General features: G+C 35.5%; 2 protein-coding genes across 4 annotated transcripts; both read right to left on the minus strand.

The window, feature by feature from the left end:
• Positions 1-921: 921 nt before the first annotated feature.
• On the minus strand, positions 922-8,679 carry LOC107913030 (uncharacterized). 2 transcript variants are annotated; one of them, XM_041106483.1, is made up of 14 exons: positions 7,999-8,679; positions 7,734-7,892; positions 7,381-7,632; positions 7,167-7,286; positions 6,826-6,906; positions 6,603-6,698; positions 6,309-6,404; positions 5,856-5,909; positions 5,553-5,756; positions 4,934-5,059; positions 4,574-4,639; positions 4,115-4,414; positions 3,528-3,972; positions 922-1,200 (listed from the first exon to the last, which is right to left on the minus strand). In XM_041106483.1, the coding sequence occupies exons 1-14, from the start codon at positions 8,059-8,061 to the stop codon at positions 1,178-1,180; spliced, it is 2,085 nt and encodes a 694-aa protein (XP_040962417.1). In that variant the 5' UTR covers positions 8,062-8,679; the 3' UTR covers positions 922-1,177. The 2 variants fall into 2 exon arrangements, with proteins under 2 accessions (XP_040962417.1, XP_016696954.1); XM_016841465.2 differs by lacking the exon at positions 922-1,200 and having other exon boundaries at positions 3,218-3,972.
• Positions 8,680-8,803: 124 nt separating this feature from the next.
• LOC107913029 (protein MICRORCHIDIA 2) lies at positions 8,804-15,163 on the minus strand. 2 transcript variants are annotated; one of them, XM_016841463.2, is made up of 17 exons: positions 14,730-15,163; positions 14,551-14,625; positions 14,420-14,454; positions 14,238-14,322; positions 14,056-14,145; positions 13,783-13,858; positions 13,200-13,278; positions 12,945-13,073; positions 12,528-12,626; positions 12,144-12,251; positions 11,908-12,057; positions 11,572-11,661; positions 11,091-11,142; positions 10,899-11,010; positions 9,657-9,887; positions 9,269-9,311; positions 8,804-9,172 (listed from the first exon to the last, which is right to left on the minus strand). In XM_016841463.2, the coding sequence occupies exons 1-17, from the start codon at positions 14,998-15,000 to the stop codon at positions 9,077-9,079; spliced, it is 1,821 nt and encodes a 606-aa protein (XP_016696952.1). In that variant the 5' UTR covers positions 15,001-15,163; the 3' UTR covers positions 8,804-9,076. The 2 variants fall into 2 exon arrangements, with proteins under 2 accessions (XP_016696952.1, XP_016696953.1); XM_016841464.2 differs by lacking the exons at positions 8,804-9,172; positions 9,269-9,311 and having other exon boundaries at positions 9,676-9,891.
• Between the last annotated feature and the right edge of the window lie 4,609 nt (positions 15,164-19,772).

The following is a 19,772-nucleotide window of genomic DNA, read 5'->3' on the forward strand; positions in this document are numbered from 1 at the left end:
TTGAAGACCTGAAATAAATAAATAAAATGCGTGAAAAGAAAAAGTTGAAAACAGAATAATAAAAACAGTTAAATAAATATGAAGAAAAATTAATTAGAATAAGCTCAGCTTCAGGCACGAATTTTTCCTCGTCTTTGAACCGATCCTCGAAATTAGATGAACTCCTCTTTTCCAATAAGCTAGTTATAGCTACCAAGGACGCCTCAGACACCAACTCTTCCTTGTGTAAATTAGTTATGGAACGTCCAATAACTAACCCTTACCGATCGAACAACCACGAAACAATCGTGATTTTGAACTTCGGTAGCCTTACGTTCTAGAAGAGCCTAGCTCGAACCAATGTCCTCAACCGCGTGGGACATTTAAATATGATTACTACCTCACTTGACGGAACCAAACAGCTATCTCCACTTGGTACGCCAATGTGTTCACAGAAAACCGATTAGAAACGTTCCTTTCGGAATTCCAACTGTACGTCTAACCACACTAACTCAAACGACGTCTTTTTTGACTTAGTGTTGGTCTGACTTTATGAGCTGATAAAATCATACTCTTAATTCGGAGAAATAATAAGTATTGGAATTTAGGAATTAATTTGCTCGGGTTTGTAACTCACGGGTTTTGACGAGGTTAATTCCGACCTAAAGCTGAAAATAAATTTAGTTGGCTAAGGTTTGGGGCATGTTGGTATTGGATAAATTAAATAAGGTAAAATGGGTGAAAGGAATGGGTGGCGTGATTTAGTTTGGGGGCTGGAATTTTGGTGGTGTAATAAAGTAGGGTGGCTACTGGAAATAAAAAAAAGTTTGAAAAAGAAGTTGTAAATGGTAAGTGGTAACAAGCTGGAAATTTAGGAATTGAAAGTAAAGGAAACTAAAGACAATAAATTCGTGAATAGAAAGGGGAGAATGTATTGAAAGATGAAAGCTTAATATTTCAATTGATTCAAGACTTGATGATTAAAATGAACAAAGTAGTCCACTATTTATACTAGTGGCTTTGCTAAATTAATAGCCAACTAGTATAGAAAATCAAGGAATAAAATATTAAAAATCCCTACATAATCTCCCACTAAGTCAACCAAAAATTTTCAGCTAATTAATCTTGGGGAAATTCTACTTTGGCCCTCCTTTTTTGCTCCTTTTTTTCAATCTAGCCCAATTGTTTCCTTTTTCTTCTATTTAGCCCCAAATTGCACCCCTGCACAAAATTCAACAAAAACATGGAAAAATTAGTGGTGCACTCTCATAAATTAACCAATTTAATTACATAAAATATGTAACTTTAGCATTTAATCAACGATGGTGTGGCATCTTAATATTCGGGCTCGACGACCGAGCCGGGTATAGGGTGTTACACTTGGTGCACCTAGGCGCTTTTGCCGAAACTCCATAAACCCCTTTGGGCTTTCTTCTGAGTAGGGAGACAAAAACTCGAGACTAAAACCGAGCATAAACACCTCGAGAACAATACCTCCACTATTCAAGGGTCCAATCGGTTGCTTAAAGGATGACACTTCAAAGACTTCTCCCAATAAGAGAGTTGGCCCCCTCAACCATATATTAATCAAATTTATATACTGAATATAACTAGATTGTTTAATAAATATAAATTTTAATTTTTAAACTTTTAACTTATTCTAAGCAAAATCAAATTTTAAACGTGTAAAATGTTTATAAGATAATATAATGTTAAAATAAATAAAATATAATAAAATTAAGGGTAAACTACCAAAATAGTCACTCTTTTTTTGCTCAAGTTATATTTTAGTCACTTATGTTTGAAATGTTACGTTTTAGTCACTTATGTTATCATGTTGTAACATTTTAGTCACTGAGCCGTTAGTTTCTGTTAACGGTGTAACAGTAAAATGATGTGGCACGTTAAATCATCATTTCAAACAAAAATTCTAGGTTAATTTATACAATCGGTCCCCATATTTTTTCACTTAGAGCAATTTAATTTTTTTCTTTTATGTTTTTTGAACTTTCTTTCTTTTCCATTCTCTTATGTTTCTCCTTTTGTTTTCCTCCCTTCTCCATTTCTTTCAACGTAGTTTTTCTATGTTTTATTTTTTTGAACAATTTAATTTTTTCGAGTGAGGCGAGCTTGTGGACTAGTTACAAATGGAAAGCATAGAAAAACTATGTTAAAAGAAATGAAGAATGGAGGAAAATAGAGGGAGAAGCATAAGAGAAAGGAAAAAAAAGTTAGAAGAACATAAAAGAAAATTTTTAAATTGTTGAAAATGAAAAAATATAGGAACCAATTATAGGATTTAACCTAAAATTTTCGTTTGAAATGATGATTTAACGTGCCACATCAACTTACCGTTACACCATTGTCAACAATTAACGACTCAGTGACTAAAATGTTACAACACGATAACATAAATGACTAAAACGTAATATTTCAAATATAAGTGACTAAAATGTAACCTAAGGCAAACAAAAGTGACTATTTTGATAGTTTACCCTAAAATTAATTGAAAATATTCTTTATAAATAGCTCTTATTTACTTTATCATTTTCCAAACTTTTTCATAGAAAATTTCTATCAAACTGTTTTTATTTTTTATTTTTAATTGAATTAATGTTTTCAATGATTTATCGAGAAGACTTAAGTGTAATTGAGTAATATTATAATTATTCGATAAATAGGAGAAATTGGGCTTAAATCATTGTTTTAATCGTAAAATATTCTTTTAAAACGTGTACGATGAAATTTAGCAGGAGATTTCTTAAATCTGACCTGCTATTAGTAAAATTACGTGTGCGGTTTAAAACTTTCATTCTTCCTGTGGTTGAGTGTTAATATACCATTCGGTTTACCCACATGAATTTAGACTTCTCTTTTTCCCTAACAGTTGATGCTGATTTCTATGGTTTTGTGAATTTCATGGTCTAAACCATGATTGTTTCTGTGGTGGGTTTGTTTGGTTTTGTAAAACTAATGTTGCTATTTTTATCAGTCTAAAGGCAGTAGGATCAGAACATAATAGTAAAATCAATTTCTTTAAAGTGGAAGTTATGATGTTCGATTTGATTCCTAGATTTGACTAAAGAATATGGAAATGTTTGGCCCTGAATGAAAAAAAAAGAAAAAGAAAAAACCCACTACCTTTAGCTGAACGAAGATTATGAATCATATAACCGTACGATAAAGAGGCTTTGTCAGATTTCTGTGTATACTGGTAGCCAGAGGGGGAGGGTGAAAATGAAATGACAACTATAACTTGAGCTTTTATATTACATATTTTCAACATGAAAACATTCATTTATTGAAATGTAATTTCAACACAAATTTTATCAATTAAGCTTTCGAATTTGAAGATTCCAAATTTTCTGTAAAGATATTTTACACTTCATCGAAAATTAAGTGATAGAAGCATTAATTAATTTCTTTCTTTCTTTTTCCTTTTTATTTGGTCGGGTGTGGGTGTCAATGTTATGCTTTCCGACGCAGAACAACTGGTTTTATTTCACAGTTTCATGGCAGAGGAGCTTAAGAGGAAGTACGAGGTTTACCTTTGATTGAATTTAAGTGCTGACTGATGAAGATTACTCCCATCACAACTAAAAGGCAACCAACCAGAGTGCTGAAGAATAGGGCACCCGGGTGTCTCGTCTGGACAAAACCATATACTCCGGTAGTTGTCATGAGAATGAGGTCGGTTAGCCCGTCGTTCGAAAAGTCCTCTGTGATCAGGGCATGAGTAGGTTTAGTAGGAAGATCTACTGAAGCTAAAATATTTCCTGCAGGAGAAATAATTACGGCTGTTTGTTCTCCTCCCGCAAGGATCATTTGTTGATGGTCAAGCACTCGCAATGAGATCGGTTTCAGTGTTGGAACGATCATACCGCCTTCCATCATACCAGAAAGTGAAGGTAGGTTCGACCATGTAGCATCCGTTACGAGCTGCCATTGCCAAACGGCACCATGCCCGTCCAAGCCGGGAGAGTATGCGGTTACCTAAAAAGGGGATCATTACCACATTCTAAGCATAGATTAAATAGGAGTAGAAACTTTACATGCTTGACCAAAAGTGATTAATGTCATCGCTCTTTCCTTATTCACATGGTGCAAAGTGATTATTAGCACAATCGAAGCGTACCTCTCCTCGACTAGTCAAGAAAATAATGTAGCCATGACTCTTCTTGCGATGCATATGCCCGTCACTTCTTGGGATGAGAATGGGCGTTGCCACTTCTAAAGCACCACCATTTGTGCTTCGACCATAACTTCTATAGTACTCTCCATGTTGAAATAAATTGAAAGGGGAATGACGACATATTGAAGCATTAAACAGTTGTTCTCTAACAGGCACTCCGGAGGTCGCCACAGCCCAACAAGGTCGCAGCACCTCCATTGATCCGCTAACAGCAGTTCGCTCACCACTATTGGCTCCAACAGCCTGAGGAGAACAGATAAATGGCCAAATCTTAAATAGGTGGCACTTTGAAATAAACACAGGTTTTGTTCTTACTTAAATAGGTGGCACTTTGGAATGAACACAGGTTTTGTTCTTACATATGCATTACACACAAAAAAAAAATTCGGTACAAGGCCACACCTGAACATGATCCAGGACTCCATCTCCATTAATATCAGCATGGAGACCGCCTTCTTGAAGATGAAGCTGATGAAAACAATAAACATAACACATCAAATTTTGTAAAGCAATATAGAGTGACATATACCACGAATTGATTGTATTTAAAAGCTAAGCATGGCAATTACGTTGCATGTGTTTTGAGGGAAGAAAACAACTGAAACAAAAGCTGAAGGTAAGATCAAGAGAAAGCCCATCTTTTTTTCAGGTTGAAAGGTAGCACTCATATGAACACATAGTAAAATGTATTTAGATAAACAAATGGTATACTAGTTACCTCCCAGGTTTCCTATCTAAAAGCGGAGTGTGGTTTAAGCTCACCTTGCATATAGTTCGACCAGTTGCCAAATGAACAGCTTCTATCCCTTCCTTTTGATGGGCTACAACAACATTAGGAACCCACCAGAGTCGAGTGTTATTTGTTATGGTTGGAATATAAGGCAAATGCTGCATAAAAAACATAATTTAGAAAAATCAGAAGGCTCCTATAAGATAAATTTCCATGAACGGACATGTTCTTATTTTTAGACATGCAGCAGAAGATAGTAGATCAAGGTGAAAGAGATAAAAATGTACTTGAAAAAAGTATCTTACATTAAACCGTTTTCAGTATAATGTGAGCAAAACCACAGTAAAATTTATCAGTAGTTGGGTATACCAGTGCACAAGACTACTCAAGTATAGCTACAAAAGATTGCATTTTTTATGCACTGCAGCAATTAAAAAAAAGGGTCTAAGCAACAAAGAAAAACAGATATAAAAGATACGAGGTGCATAAGACAAATATAGGTGCCGTTCCCCGCGAACTTGTTGCGCAGCATCATAGCTAAAATAAACCTACCAAATTTCCTAAAAATATATATCTACAATTCTACACTCTTTTCTGAACTTCAAAGGGAAGGTTTTCACAGAAGAATGCTTATTCTATAGTCAAACATACCTTCTTTGATTTTGATGAACCAGCATATTTTGCAGCTTTTCCAATCAATTTAGAAATTTTTTTGGTTTCATCTTTCCCTGGAAGATGGTGTTCATCCGGCTTGTGAAAAGGATAGGTTCTTGCCTTTCCAGGTACTCTTTTCAATGATTTCCTTTTATGCTGCTTGAAATGTGACAACTTTAACAATGTATCTTCTCTCCTATCCTAGTTCAAAAGATAGATGTAACATGAATCCCCAACATTCTTGAGAATACAAAGAAGAGAGCAAATATTCATGATTAGTATGTCCTAATGCACGCTTACCCAATGATGAGGAGAAACTCGAAGGATTGATTCTCTGAATTGCCTGCACTCGAACTACAGTTTGACATGTCTAAGAGATTTTATATGTCGGAAAGACTCAACTAGACTGGAAAAGAACAATTTTCAAAAGAATGCCATGAACCATATAGAGAAGCAGAAGTGCTCTAAAAGAAACAAATGTACCAACACAATTATACAAATAGCCACAACCAAGATCAGTATGAATTAAACAAAACGTAGAAATCTGTGAGCAAAACTATGGTTTTTGTGGCAGGTGAAGCGAGATTTGCGTTTGACTGAAAATTTGAATCTCAGAAAAATGGATGAATGTAACCAGGAAAACAGACACCAAGTTGGAAAAGTTCAACTACTAGTACATTTTTCCTCAAAAGTAGTTAAAGGTTATCACCACCTTCAGAGAAATATAATTATCCAAATGGCTTTAACGCATACCTCACCAGGATGACGACTGTTGAGAGCTTGAGCATCAAGCTTGTAGTTATGTTGTGGAATTAACTGTGAAGGATCTGAAGAATGTTCTTCAACATTCTGAGCCAACAAAATGATCATATTATCATGTAATGAAGGAGATTATAGCTGATAAAAGCACCAGACATGCAAATCAGGTGACAACAATTAAAAATGCACATATACATTTCCTCAAAACCTTAAAATATAGTGAAAGATATTGCCAAATTGCAAGAAATTGTGGAAACTAAAAACAACTTTTCCAAAAAAGAAAGGTACCTCATTCTTTCTAGACCATCGAACTACACCTTTTCGTCCATCAAATGCATAAAAAGCAAAATGACGTAAATTCACAGTTCCAGAGTTTTCAGAAGCCTATATAACGGATACAATGTATCAGTACCGAAATCCTGAAACTAGAAGTGACACCAACTCATTCTTAATGCAGCAGTCTTTGTGCATCAAGAAGTGCAGACGTGTAACAACATCAAGGGACAAGTACCTCCTTCTCATTTGCACTCCTTCTATGCTGCTCAGCATTTCGTTCAGCCATCCCCATTTGTTCAAAAGGATCTAGGTATATCTAAAAATGTTTGTTAAACTGGTTAATTAGTCAAAAAAGAGTGACACAAACAAACACACTTTACTCATCACATATCCAGGTTCTGATAATATCAAACACTGGATGTTAAAAATTTGAAAAAAAAAATTCGGTTCCCATGTAAATGAACATAGTTTTTGGGGACTCAAACTCAATGAACTGAAATGTACTACTAGATTTCAGTAGGGTATAGACGAAGAGGGAACAAAAGCTACTATACTATAAGAACTTAGCAAACTTACATGGGGCTGCATTTCCATCCTCCCACCAACAATAACTAAACCAGAATCACCATGCCTCAAGGTGTAATTGCTTATAGAAACCGCTATCTCTCTATGGTGAGCGTTATGCGGAAAATCATCCTGTCCAACACCACCAAAACACAAGGCTATTGCAAACAACACTGTTTGAAGACAAGTTACATAGAGATTTTATACAAACACAAAGTGTACAGACCTGCAAATTGTTCTCCCATAACTTTTTGAGGTTATGGTCGAAACACATAACAGACCAACCCGAAGTAACAACAACCAGAACCCGCTTCTGAGGTCCCGAACTTTTAAAAGTTCGATCGATAACACCGGTGGCCATTGCCACCGGACGTCTACCAGAAGCAACCCTGACCTTATCAGGCAACAGAGACACCTCTGCCAGTAAACGCGCTTCACTGAATCCTTCATCGACCCGTCGTGCGTGTGGTTCCAATAGCTAGTAAGTTTCAAATGCAATCGAATATAAACTTTCCAGTATACTTCCTTTATTTATTTTTTTTTTTAAAAAGAACTTTATTTTATAGAAAAATGAATAACCTGAATTTTAGCATCGTGAGTGGCAACGAGGATTTCTATCTTTCCGTCGCCATTAAGATCGGCGACGAGAGGTGGAGGGAGACGTTCAGCTTCGTATTTGATTGGATATTCATCGGACAAATGAAACCATGCTTCTTTAAACGAGAAATCTCCCTCGTGCTTTACAAACAACAGGAGAAAATAAAATTAGCACGGAATTGAAGAACAGAGGTGAACTGTGGTTCATTGTTCATGCAGTGAAATAAATGAAGAGACATAAAAGGACCTGAAGAGAGAAGAATATGGCAAAAGCGGAGAGCATAAGAATACATAAATCTCTTTTCCTCATGATAGCTTGGAGTTTAAGGATCAATGGCGGAACGGGGACATCACAGTAGAGTTAAACTGAAAAAACGATTTTGAGGCAATCAACTGAAGAGAGCTTAGGAAAACAAAAGCATTGACTGAATATTCGGAGACCATCAAAACAAATGGCCCAAATCATACACCTCGACAACAATTTCCGGTCCAAGTGAATTTTTTCTGTTTGCTTTAAGCCTGCATTTCATTTTTTCTCTCGGCCATTCTTGTTTGTTCTTAATCTCTTTTTATCGTCCATTCGAAATTTCGCTCATTTGAATCTCCCGTTATATCAACTCCAAAAGAGATCAATTCAACCGATTTAAAATATTAAAAATAATAAAATCCAGTTTAATTCAATGGATCCATAGAGATTAGAGAATCAAACTGATTTTTCCTCTCTCTAGAATAATAACTCAACCAATTTTTTATCCGATTCAAACAACATTTGATGAAATCATCTCACCGGCTACCAACCACAACCATTTTCATCCGATCACAGCCGACTCTCTCCAAGTTCATCTTCTATATAATACCTTCTCTATTCTCATCCCTTGAAAAAGTTAATTTTCTTCCCCATTTAGATAACTAATGACCTCTCTTTTAGTTTACCCCGTTTACAACTCGGCACTACACTGTCAACTACCTTTAACCACCAACTGCCAAACCCAATATCAACATACAACTTTTTTCAACTGTTGAATAAATACAATTTTTTTCAAGAAATATAGTGGCAACAAAATTCAATATTGAACGATGATATTGCTAAATTTAACCTTGATACAAAAAGTATACACAACTAAAATTCAAAGTAATAAATAGGTCGTTTCATCCACCATACAATGCTCTGCTCCTCAGGATATAAACTTTAACAGGATTAAAGGAACAAAAATGAGATTTACATCAAGTGTAACTTGTAGTTACGTGTCCCAAACGGTTCCTCTGTAGAAACGACGAGCTTTAGGTTAATTAAATGAAATGTACAGTAAACAGTATTTTTTTTTTTATGTAACCTTCTGTTTACGTTTGGACTCTAGGAGTGAAGAAAGGTGGGCACACTTCTTTCTCATATCTTCCAACCCCTTCTCTAGTTCCTCAATCTATGCAATTCCAAATAGAAACAACTTTTTAATACTGAACAAAATATCAATTTATAACCACAACCCGAAATTGATTCTTGGCAAAGTAATATGCACCGTTTGTTTCAAGTCAGCTTCCTTCTGTGCTTTTTCTTCACACCTGCACCAAAGGATAGACTTAAATTCCATGGAACCCTACATTATAAACCCTAAACATAGTCTAAGGGTGGGTTTGGATGGGCGATTGGGTGCGGTGCGGTGCGTTTAGCTTACTTTTTGTCTCACGCTACAGTACCGCTACAGTATCTAATCTCACTGCCACCGCTGTTTTTACACTAACCACAGGTAAACGCACCGTCCATCCAAACTCACCCTAAGAATGGTTCAGCCTGTGAAACTCAAGCTGAACTTAAGATATGAACCAAGTCTCACTGGAATGAGACATGCAAAATATGACACATCCAACCAGCCAGATGTGTTTAAAAGATTAAAATGGAATTTTTACCTCATGAAAAGTTGTATGTTCTCTTCACATAACTGATCAACTGATATGGATGCCAGGTCACCTTCAGGCATGACTACATCAGGGACATCAAGACCTGGTTGTTCATCTCTTGAATCCTGCTTGCCACCGGCTGGCAAATTAGAACTATTGTTATGCTGATTAGCTAACAATTTCTTCTGCTTTGCAGCAAAACCTGGAGGCTGATAGCCCATCAAGTAACAATGGCCTTTCCTGTCTTGCAAGAAGAAACCTCATCTAATCAAAAGAGTCATGAACACTAGTAATAAACTAATAATAAGCCTCAGTCCATTGAACCAAGAAGCGTCATTCTTAAATAAATAAAGTCATCAACAAAACTTGATCCACCTTTATTATTAAATTTCAACAACAATTTTATGGGTATGAGCTTGCACAGGCAAGGAAGCGGGGGACAAACATATTAGAAGACCGTCTACAGGCATTATAACTATAAGCTTGTAAATCTCTCTCCAACGACCATGCTCCCAGCCTCCTCTTATGTTCGAGTTCAATGTTTGTAGTCAAGTCTAAGACAGTTGATTTGGTATCTAAGACAACACCATTCCTCAATCACTAGCATCAGTTTAAACTAAAATGAAATCTGTATGTTTAGCCAAGAAAGAAAATCCAAAATTGCAGAGAACTATAAGAGACTCAGTTCTAGATATTTAAGTACTTGAAGGCTGCTCATAAATCAACTAAGGCCGTTCAAACAACAACTATCCTACTTATGCAAGCTCTTGTCTCATCAATTGGATTAATCACAACACCTAAGACCCTACTCTTGCAACAACAAAAAAAAAAAAAAAACATTTTCCTCAGTTCTGCCAACTGTTCTAGAAAAAAGGATTTAAAAGGTCAATCTCTGCAGAAATATTCTCCTCAGTTCAGCAAATCAAGAACATAAACAATAAAAATAAGTGCTTGTGAAGATAATGCCATATAGCTTCATCAAACTGAGACACCCAGTTTGTAAAAGGAATTAACATTAAAGAAAAGGTGAGAGAAAGTGCATGTTCATTCTTTAAAATAGCATATAAACAAAAATTAGCTATCAGTGGACTTCAAGACTCAAAAAGAGCTCATATTGTAAGAAAGTTTATCAGGGAGATTTCAAGACTGACCTCTCACCCCCTTTTCCCCCTTATAGAAAACCCAGAACTACAATTTTGCACTGTGAAAATTGAATGGCAATCTAAAAGCAAGTTATGATAAGGAACCGACCAGTACTCATGAACCATCTGCTTTAGCCTATTTTCCAGCCGGACAAACAGCGAAGACCTCTCAAAATCCTGCTTGTCATGTGCTGGTTCTATAAAGTCAGCTTCAAGAACACCTGCAATATAAGCAATGCAACCATAAATAACATAAATTGAGAGAATACCTAACAAGAAATTTAGAGAAAAAGTGTATTACCAACAACACCATTCCCTATCACAGAGCCATCACTTTTCACTTTCCAGAAGGGCTCCATCAATGTGAACAAACTTGTCAGATCAGTACCATAATCAAGTATGTCAAAAGTTTTCAAAACATGCAGAACACCATGTCATACAATTGGCGGTAAGTCCTTGAAATAGCTTTAAATTCCAAGTTATCAGACTTTCAAGCAAACTTGAACTCACTGAAATTAGATACACTAGTGTCAGCACTCACCACTATCTTCCATGCTTACGCAAAGTTTAGAACCTTAAGTTTCATAAACATTCAAATTTAAAACCTTTTATTCATAGAGGATTAAATATACTGATCCAGTCTGATGTAAGATCATCATAAATCACAAATGAAAAGATCAAATGATGAAAAGATAAAAAGTATATCAAATAAAAAAAAGATAAGATAAAAAGAAATATAATTAACCAAAAAAGGAGATCAAATGAGCAGTATAAAAACATACCCTGATAAGGCGATTTTTATGGTATACATTAAATCCCGAAACATTTGTAGGGGTCTCCTTTATAAATCCAATGGTAGTTTCCACTGAACACTACATTAGAAGAAGAATTCCATAAGTTTCCCAAGTAAAAATCACCTCTAAAGGACCACTAATAGAATTAAATTTGAAGGTCAAAACCTTGAATATAATGATAGCAGAGAATAGAAGCAATACAAAGTAATAGGGAGACTACAACACAAATCTCAGCACAATTATAACATGTAATGCAGAACAAAGAAGTGGGAAAAGGAATTTATTTCACACAGAACAGAAGATATCTTAGCAACTTATACTTACCTCTTTTGATCCAGCAGCTACTTGGGGTTTGTATGTTACAACCTTTGGATATTGTAACTCGTCAGCGATATTGAACTGCTGGACAGGTTTCCCCCTTAATATGATCTGGAAGTTATTGAATTTTCTGAGGTATAGCATTGAAGCATATGCCTAGGCAGAGAAAAGAGTTATAAGTTCAAGCATGTGGTAGCTAGCAGTTGAAACTAAACAAAAAATGTCCAAAGTTAACAGGTTACCCTCAGTGAATACCGGAGGCGGTAAGAAATATGGGATTGAAGTTCAACTGTCTTTTTGAGTACTTTAGTTGTAGCTTCACGAAGAGCTTCATCTCTCAGTCGAATGTCCTTTTTAAAAATAACATAGAAAAATAGTAAAAGCCTTGAGGTTAAACTTCTTATGTCTATAAAATATAAACAAATGTACATCAACCTATTAGAAACAGTGAGGACAGGATGATCAAAAGATTTCTTTCATAAGTAAAGGCATTGAAGATCCAATAACTAGGTCTGAGCAGAAACACACAAATGCTGGAAAATTTTGCTTCTCACAGTATATTACTAAAATTCTACTACAAGAAAAATCTCAGACAGATCTCATAGCTTACAGCACCATGCACATACCTCATCATCATCATCAAAAGCCAGTTCATATATGCCTTCATCATTCAGCCATAAGTTGTATATTATTATTTTTGTTCCATGTGGTCCAATATCATCAAACTGGAATACAGGGAGAAAAAATTCTAGTTAGAAAAAAAAAATTGCTCACACAGTGCTAGACTACTGCAACTTAGCTGCTCTTCTAGTACTTTATGCAACTTTATTTGCAGTTTGAAAGGCAATCAAAAAAATTTCCAAGGAAGTAATTGCATCAGTACCAGAATGACCTTTGTATTTCTAATTCCTTTCCATGTAAGAATACAACTATAGTGCCAAACAATATTGAAATTTGAACATGTTATGCATGTAGTTTAGAATACAACTGGGCAAATCATCATGAAGCTCCTGAACAGGCCTAACAAAACTTAGTTGCCAAACCTGTAGCAGCAGATCCTCCTTTAATGAAAAGGGAGACCATTCCAAGATAGTTTTCAACTTAGAAGACCAATCATCGTGTGTGCTGTAAATTATTGGCTCTGCCCAATGACCAGAAATATCAAAATCAATCTGCAAACAGAAGTGAAACAAAAAGCAATTGAGTTGTGGACATTAGGAGTTAATCCAAATCCTCAAACCTAACTCCTTCAAGGGACAAGGAAAAGAATCCAAAATACTAAGGATACAATGAATTACCATAGGAACAATGACATCATCCTGTCCAGTTCGGCGTAGAAAAGTATAAGATAGAAGTCCCACACTCTGTGTTGCTTTGCTAAGGACATATTTGGAGAAAAAGAAAAGAAAAGAAAGGTCAAACAACATCTACTAGTATTAAGTTAGAACCAGAAGTAGAAGAAGCATACGAAATGGAGCAGGCAGAGCAACTTAAACAAAATACATTCAGAAGAGAAACAGCACATTTTGCCCCACCCAACCCCGCTCCCCGTTTTTTCCTGTTTCTAACCTTCTAAGGTTTGTTCAAAAATCAGCAACCTGTCTGCCTAAGTACCATTCTGAACAGTAAAACAGAAATAAGGAGAAATGAAAAGGGCAACATGACATATTTGTCACCAACCAAAAGCCTAAAGTCTCTAGGAAAAAAATAAATGGAAACGAATAACACTTTCAAATTCCATGCATTCAGAAGTACCAAGGAGATCTAGACAACTTATCCTATATAACAAATAAAATGAAAGACAATATGATTTAGAGAATGTCTAAACATCTTCATGGAATTTTGTAAAATCAATGTGTATTACTGCAGTGAGCATTATACCCTGCCCTAGTTGACCGACTAAAAACAATAACATCAGCACCTAGTCGCATGGTACTTGTCTTGAATCCATTTCCATCTGCAAAAACAGGCGCACACCAACATCAACATAAAGTCATAAAAGAATATTTGGAGTCATGTTGAACATAAATGCAGGTCTTTCTAACAATAGTTTCAGGACTGCAACCACAGTAAGTAATGAGCATAGAGATAAGGGCAACAAAATTGTTGAGTCAAGGAGTAAACGGATAAAACAAGATAAGTAGTAAGACTTACACTGTCCAATTGTTGTATTTGATTTCTTAGAAGAATAACCCAAGCTCATACATTTCCGTAGCAATACAGGATCCATTCCTCCACCATCATCTGCAAAAGTAAGCAAGAAGTTAAAGATTTTATATCATAAACCACCATCATTCTAGGAGTGAAATAAGCAGACCAAAGTCATATTATTATACCTAGAAAAAGTAAAGCTGGACCTGGAGAATTATCCATCTTTATATCAATTTTATCAACCTTTATAAAAGTTGCACCATGTTGAATCTGTAGAAACAGTCAGGTAGAAAATGGCAGTTAAAAAACAGATTCAACAGAGTGATTATTAAGGATCCATTGACAAATAAATTAGATTTTTGCTTACTTCATCCACAGCATTGTCCATTAGCTCTGCAATTGCTGCAATTTTAAAGGAAGGGGGGGGGGGAAGATATAAATCCCACTAATACAAACAAAAGGCAAATCCAGAACTCAGCTAGCGGGAACTCCAGTTACCTCCAAACGCCCACTTATGCGACGTCGCATTTGAATGAAGAAACTTGGGGTGTACACGCGCATGCTCCAATGCACCTTAGAATAAAAAAATGAGAGAAAAAGCTCAATTGGATTAAAAAAAAAAACAAGAAACCTTAGGCATAAAAATTTAGTGAAAGGAAAAAATTGAAAAGGCGAACCTTCAAGCAGAGCTGGTTTGGAAGTGGGGCCAAAGACATAATTCCCCGCCTTCCAGAAACTTCGAGAGTCTAGGGTTTCATCGGAGGGTAGTGCCGGCGGCGTGATGGATCCTGAGCTCTGTGGTATTTCAGGACTGGATATATTCCGTCGAAGTTGTCGTTCTCCGAGAGAGGAAGCTTTCTTTCTGGCGACAGTTTGAGCGTCGCCGTCATCGTCGCTGCTGGCTATGTCTACAACATTGAGATGCTCTTTTTCAACCTTCGGAGGCATTCTTTTAATTTATGTTCGCTGAGTCTGGAAATCAGTTTTCTCAGAGCTTTTTCTTTATTTATTTATTGAAATTTTAAATTGTTGGAGCTATAAAGCGTTTTGTTTCTAAGCCAAGAGCTCCGATACGATCTCTGGAAGTCTTAAGCTTAGGTTGGAAATCAGTTATTGGGCCTGAACCTAACTCTTTTTTATATATATATAAATAATAATAATTAATTAATTAATTAAAAACCTACCCTTTACAATCTTATCTCCCATTCCCCATTAATTTTTTCATTAACAAGTCTATCTCTAGTTATGGTCCTTACTGAGTTGACATTGCCAAACTTCCACGAAGCTTTTTGTTCCTTCCCTGCCAAATCAGATATGAAGACACACTTCCCTTTTCCTACTTGCATGTCTAAGCAGTAACTTTTAGCCAAGAATGTACTTTCTACAAACTAAAAGGGGCAAACTATCAATAAAAACCCTTTTTTTTTAATTACTGAAATTGGCTTGATAAAAAATTAATTATCGGAATGGCCCAATTCCCCGAAAGCGCGTCCACGTCAGCTCGATATCAGGGAACGTGGCAGGAAAACGCTTCCTCAAGGAAGCGCTTTGTCTACGTGGCAATAAAGCGAGCCCTCAAGGACGCGTTTTTCTACCACGTAAGCACTCCCCTTGGCCGCGCGTGAATAGTAGCAATGGCTAATTTTTTGACTGTTGGTGACCCCCCAACGGTAAAAAAAAAACTATAAAATCTCTCACCCTTTCTTTTTTTTCACAAATAAATCCTTTCTCTAATTTCCTCTCAATTTCCACTCAATTTGCTCTCAATTTGCTCTCAAATTTCTCTCAAATCCCTATTTAAAATAGCTTTAATTTTTTAATTATTTCAAAAAAAAATTTAAAAAAAATTTTGATTTTTTTTTAAATCGTAAAAATTTGTACGAATTTAGCAATGGCTGGAGAATTGATTCGTCTTGATGACAAGCACATATTCGTCGAACAAATAAAAATGATAAGTGTTAAATTTAATTTTTAAATATTATTTAAGATTTTTTTTATTTATGTAATTTTAAATAATTATTAATTTATTATTTGTTATAAAAGTCTGTAGATCGGATATTACAATGCTATATCCGTAATATGCATGGTCCTCCATCACCGTTGGTAGAGAATTACCTGTAGGAAGCGGGTTTTTGGCACGTGGTGACGATAGGCTGGGGATGCAAGTTAGACCCAAAACTTATCAGTGCGTTGATTGAGAGGTGAAGACCCGAGACGCACACATTTCATCTTCCATGTAGAGAGTGCACTATCACTTTGGAAGATGTGAATCTGCAATTGGGATTGCCGATGGACGGGTACCCAGTCATCGGGTCTGTTCAATCTGGCGATTGGGGAGTCGTATGCTACAAGCTTTTGGGCGCTATTCCGGAGAATATTAACGGAGGTCGGATCGAGATAGGCTGGTTACGAGACACATTCTTGGATCTGGATAATGATTCAACCAAACTAGAAAGAATCCGATATGCTCGGGCATACATTCTTCAGATAATATGAGGTTATCTGATGCTGGACTTGTCACGGAAAATCTAATATGGCTGCTGAAACTCGTTGATTTTAGAGCAGCCGGTGAATTGAGTTGGGGGTCGACCGTGTTGGCAATACTGTACCAAGAGATGTGTTGGGCGACGCGACCTAATAAAGCGAAAATTAGAGGTTGTCTGTCACTACTGCAGTCATGGGCACGGTTTCGCTTTCCATTTTTACGTCCTCGAGTGGACCACCCATATACATTTCCACTCATAACGAGGTAAATTTTATCTACCGATTTTACAATTATTACGTAGATTTAAAATATAATAGTATGCTAAAAATTTATTTAATTAGGTGGAACCATCCGACAAGTTATGCTGGATTACCTAGCTGTCTTAAAGATATACGGCTTCTATTAGACCAAAAGTCAGAAGCACAAGTAAGTAGTAAATAAAATTGATATTTCAATCATGAGCTAGTCGATTGGTATTTAGTATTTAGGATTATGTATTATGTATTATGTATATAACTAATATTTCCATCATGTTCATATAGTTTAAATGGACATCATACGAGGATCCGGCAATTCGGGTAGTAATTTCGGATGAGTACTTGCAAAATCCAAATGCTTGGCACGTGAAAGTCGCGTTGGTCAACTATGCGTCCATGGAGATGCACCAGACGGACAAAGTATTACGGCAATTTGGATTCCGACAACCGATCTCCATGGCACCTGAGGTGTTGGATGATCATCACAAAATCGTCCTACGGCAATTGCATACGGATTGGCCGAGATTCTGGTCACACTACATCCAAAAGTGGGAAGATCGGTATGATTATATACCTACTCAGTAACCGATCATCGTTCCTGAGTTAGCGTGCGTGCCGGAATACATGCCATGGTTTAGGATCCATACCAAGCCGTATTTACCGTCGACAGAGGAGAGGCAACGGCAATTACGTATCCAAAGGGAACGACGTGGCCCTTTAAATCCAAGACGAAGAGACGACGACACAAGCCCATCAACGAGGCCTAGACAATCACCCGACCCATCATCAGCGGCCATTCAATCACCAGACCCAGCGAGAGTACCGACACAGTCACCCGACCCAGCAGTTCAACCGACGATACTCACGGTACAACTTTTTTAGATGATGCCAGGTGCATATCCTAGTCCTTTTATGTATCCTAACCCTTATATGTTTCCTTTTTCTAGTCCTATGGCAGGTTGGAGTCAATGGCCCGGTTCATCTCCATTTTTCGTTACGCCGAGTAGACCGCCGATGTATATGCCAGCATCGCACGAGGGATCGCAAGAGGGGCCATTGAGGAGCTCTTCTTTTTACCAATCGCCATCACCGTATGGGTTTCAAATAGCTTCGTCGTTGGTTATGCAAACACCTTCACAATCACTATTCTATCAAGGTGGATCATCGTCCCAACACTGACAACAAGATACCCTACCAGAGGAATGAGGAATTCAGCGCGTAACCGTCGACGGCCACTATGTGGCACTGAATCCGGCGGGCACGGAGATTGATTTTTATTTTAATATATTTGTACAAACATTTTGAATAATTTGATATTATTTAATGTAATAAAATAGAAATTCTTCTGTAATGACCCAAAATTCACGGGCATCAAAAAAGTATAATATCGGGCCTCCGTCTTAGTAAACTGAGTTTGAAAATAATTATTAGAAATATTTACGAGACTAGTTGTGTGTTTAATTAGGTTTTAGATAGGTGAATTTAGCTTAATTGAGAGTAAATAGGAAAATGATTAAATGAATAAAGGGTAAAAGTCTAATTATAGATTAAAAGAAAATAAAAGGAACTAAATAGGTAAATAAGCCAATGGCTTAAGATTAGGCGGCAATACATGGAAAAATGTTAGATTTTTTCTTGATTTATATTATAAAAATATTATTTAATTAAAATATTATAAATTATATTAATTAAATTAAGATATTATATTATTAAATAAATCAAAATATGCCAATTGTATGGATATGATAAAATACATGTGTAATATATGTATTTGTACATTTGTAATATAATTGTATATTTTCTTAAATTTTAAGTAAAAGATATTTATTAATTAAATTATTATATTAAAAGTTTTTTTTTGATGAAGTAGTTAGATTAAGACAAATGTAAAGCTATGATATGGTACAAATGTATTAATTACATTTGTTATTAAAATAGATATTTTATAATTATTAATTAACTTAAATATAAACTAAACAAAAGAAAAAGAAAGAGAAAGAAACAGAATAGGCAAGGGACGAAACAGAGGAGAAACAGGGGAGAAAGAAAGAAAGGGAAAATTAGGGTTTTAAAGCTTGGAATTTAATTTGTAAGTTTAATCAAGTCATTTTCTTATAAATTTGATGTTTTTGGAATCCTAGGGTGAAATACTCTTGGATTTAAGTTGAAATTTTGAAAGTTAATAGATTTTTGAGTAGGCTTTATGTTGAATAAATGATGGAATTGAGGGTTTATTTGATAGAAATTTTGATTGGAATTGAATAAAGGATTGAATTGTAACCTAAGCTATAAATTTTGAATTTTAGGGATTAAATTGAAATAAATTCGAAATTATGAAAATATGATAAAAATTAGATAGTTAAATGTGAGGTTGGCAAGAAATTGAGTAGTAAAAAGGTATGAATTGAGAAAGAAAAATATATAGGTTTAGTTAGGATTAAATTGGAATTAAAGTAAAAGTTAGATAAAAATTTCAGCAATTAAATTGTGTTGTGCTCATAATTGTGAAATTATTTTACTAGTTCATAGCTAATATCGAGCCTGAAGCATCGGCCCAAAAAGAAAAAGAAAAGATCGTTGAGGATTAAATCCGAAGAGAATTCCAGTTTGTATTACTATAATTTCAAGTTATTTATTATTAAATGTTAAATTTTAATTTATGTGTTTGGTAAATGAAATATTAGGTAAGTATTATTATTATTATTATTATTATTATTAAGATGAGTGGGAATTAAATTGAATAGTTGATATGAATTAATATTTGAATTGTTTGTTGATTGAAAGCGGGAAGTGAATTTGAATCGAATTGTGACTGATATTAAATTGAATGGAAATGTATTGAGTTGTGAATATATGTGAATTTGTGGATTAATTATTGATCGAAAAGTGGAAAAAATGATTGAATTGAAAATGTGAGAAATTGTGAGTGAATTGAGGTTATATGTGATTTAAATACCCTATTAACTAGTCAGGCTGAG

The sequence above is a fragment of the Gossypium hirsutum genome, chromosome D11, assembly GCF_007990345.1.
Source record: "Gossypium hirsutum isolate 1008001.06 chromosome D11, Gossypium_hirsutum_v2.1, whole genome shotgun sequence".
NCBI lineage: Eukaryota > Viridiplantae > Streptophyta > Magnoliopsida > Malvales > Malvaceae > Gossypium > Gossypium hirsutum.

Coding starts and splice junctions, on each gene's coding strand:
- LOC107913030 (XM_041106483.1), bottom strand. CDS start 8,061: ATGAGGAAAAGAGATTTATGTATTCTTATGCTCTCCGCTTTTGCCATA. Junction 7,893..7,998: donor CCATATTCTTCTCTCTTCAG/GTCCTTTTATGT, acceptor TTGTTTGTAAAG/CACGAGGGAGATTTCTCGTT. Junction 4,640..4,933: donor CTGGTCGAACTATATGCAAG/GTGAGCTTAAAC, acceptor TGTTTTCATCAG/CTTCATCTTCAAGAAGGCGG.
- LOC107913029 (XM_016841463.2), bottom strand. CDS start 15,000: ATGCCTCCGAAGGTTGAAAAAGAGCATCTCAATGTTGTAGACATAGCC. Junction 11,143..11,571: donor ATAAAAATCGCCTTATCAGG/GTATGTTTTTAT, acceptor ACATTGATGGAG/CCCTTCTGGAAAGTGAAAAG. Junction 11,011..11,090: donor GATAGGGAATGGTGTTGTTG/GTAATACACTTT, acceptor CTTATATTGCAG/GTGTTCTTGAAGCTGACTTT.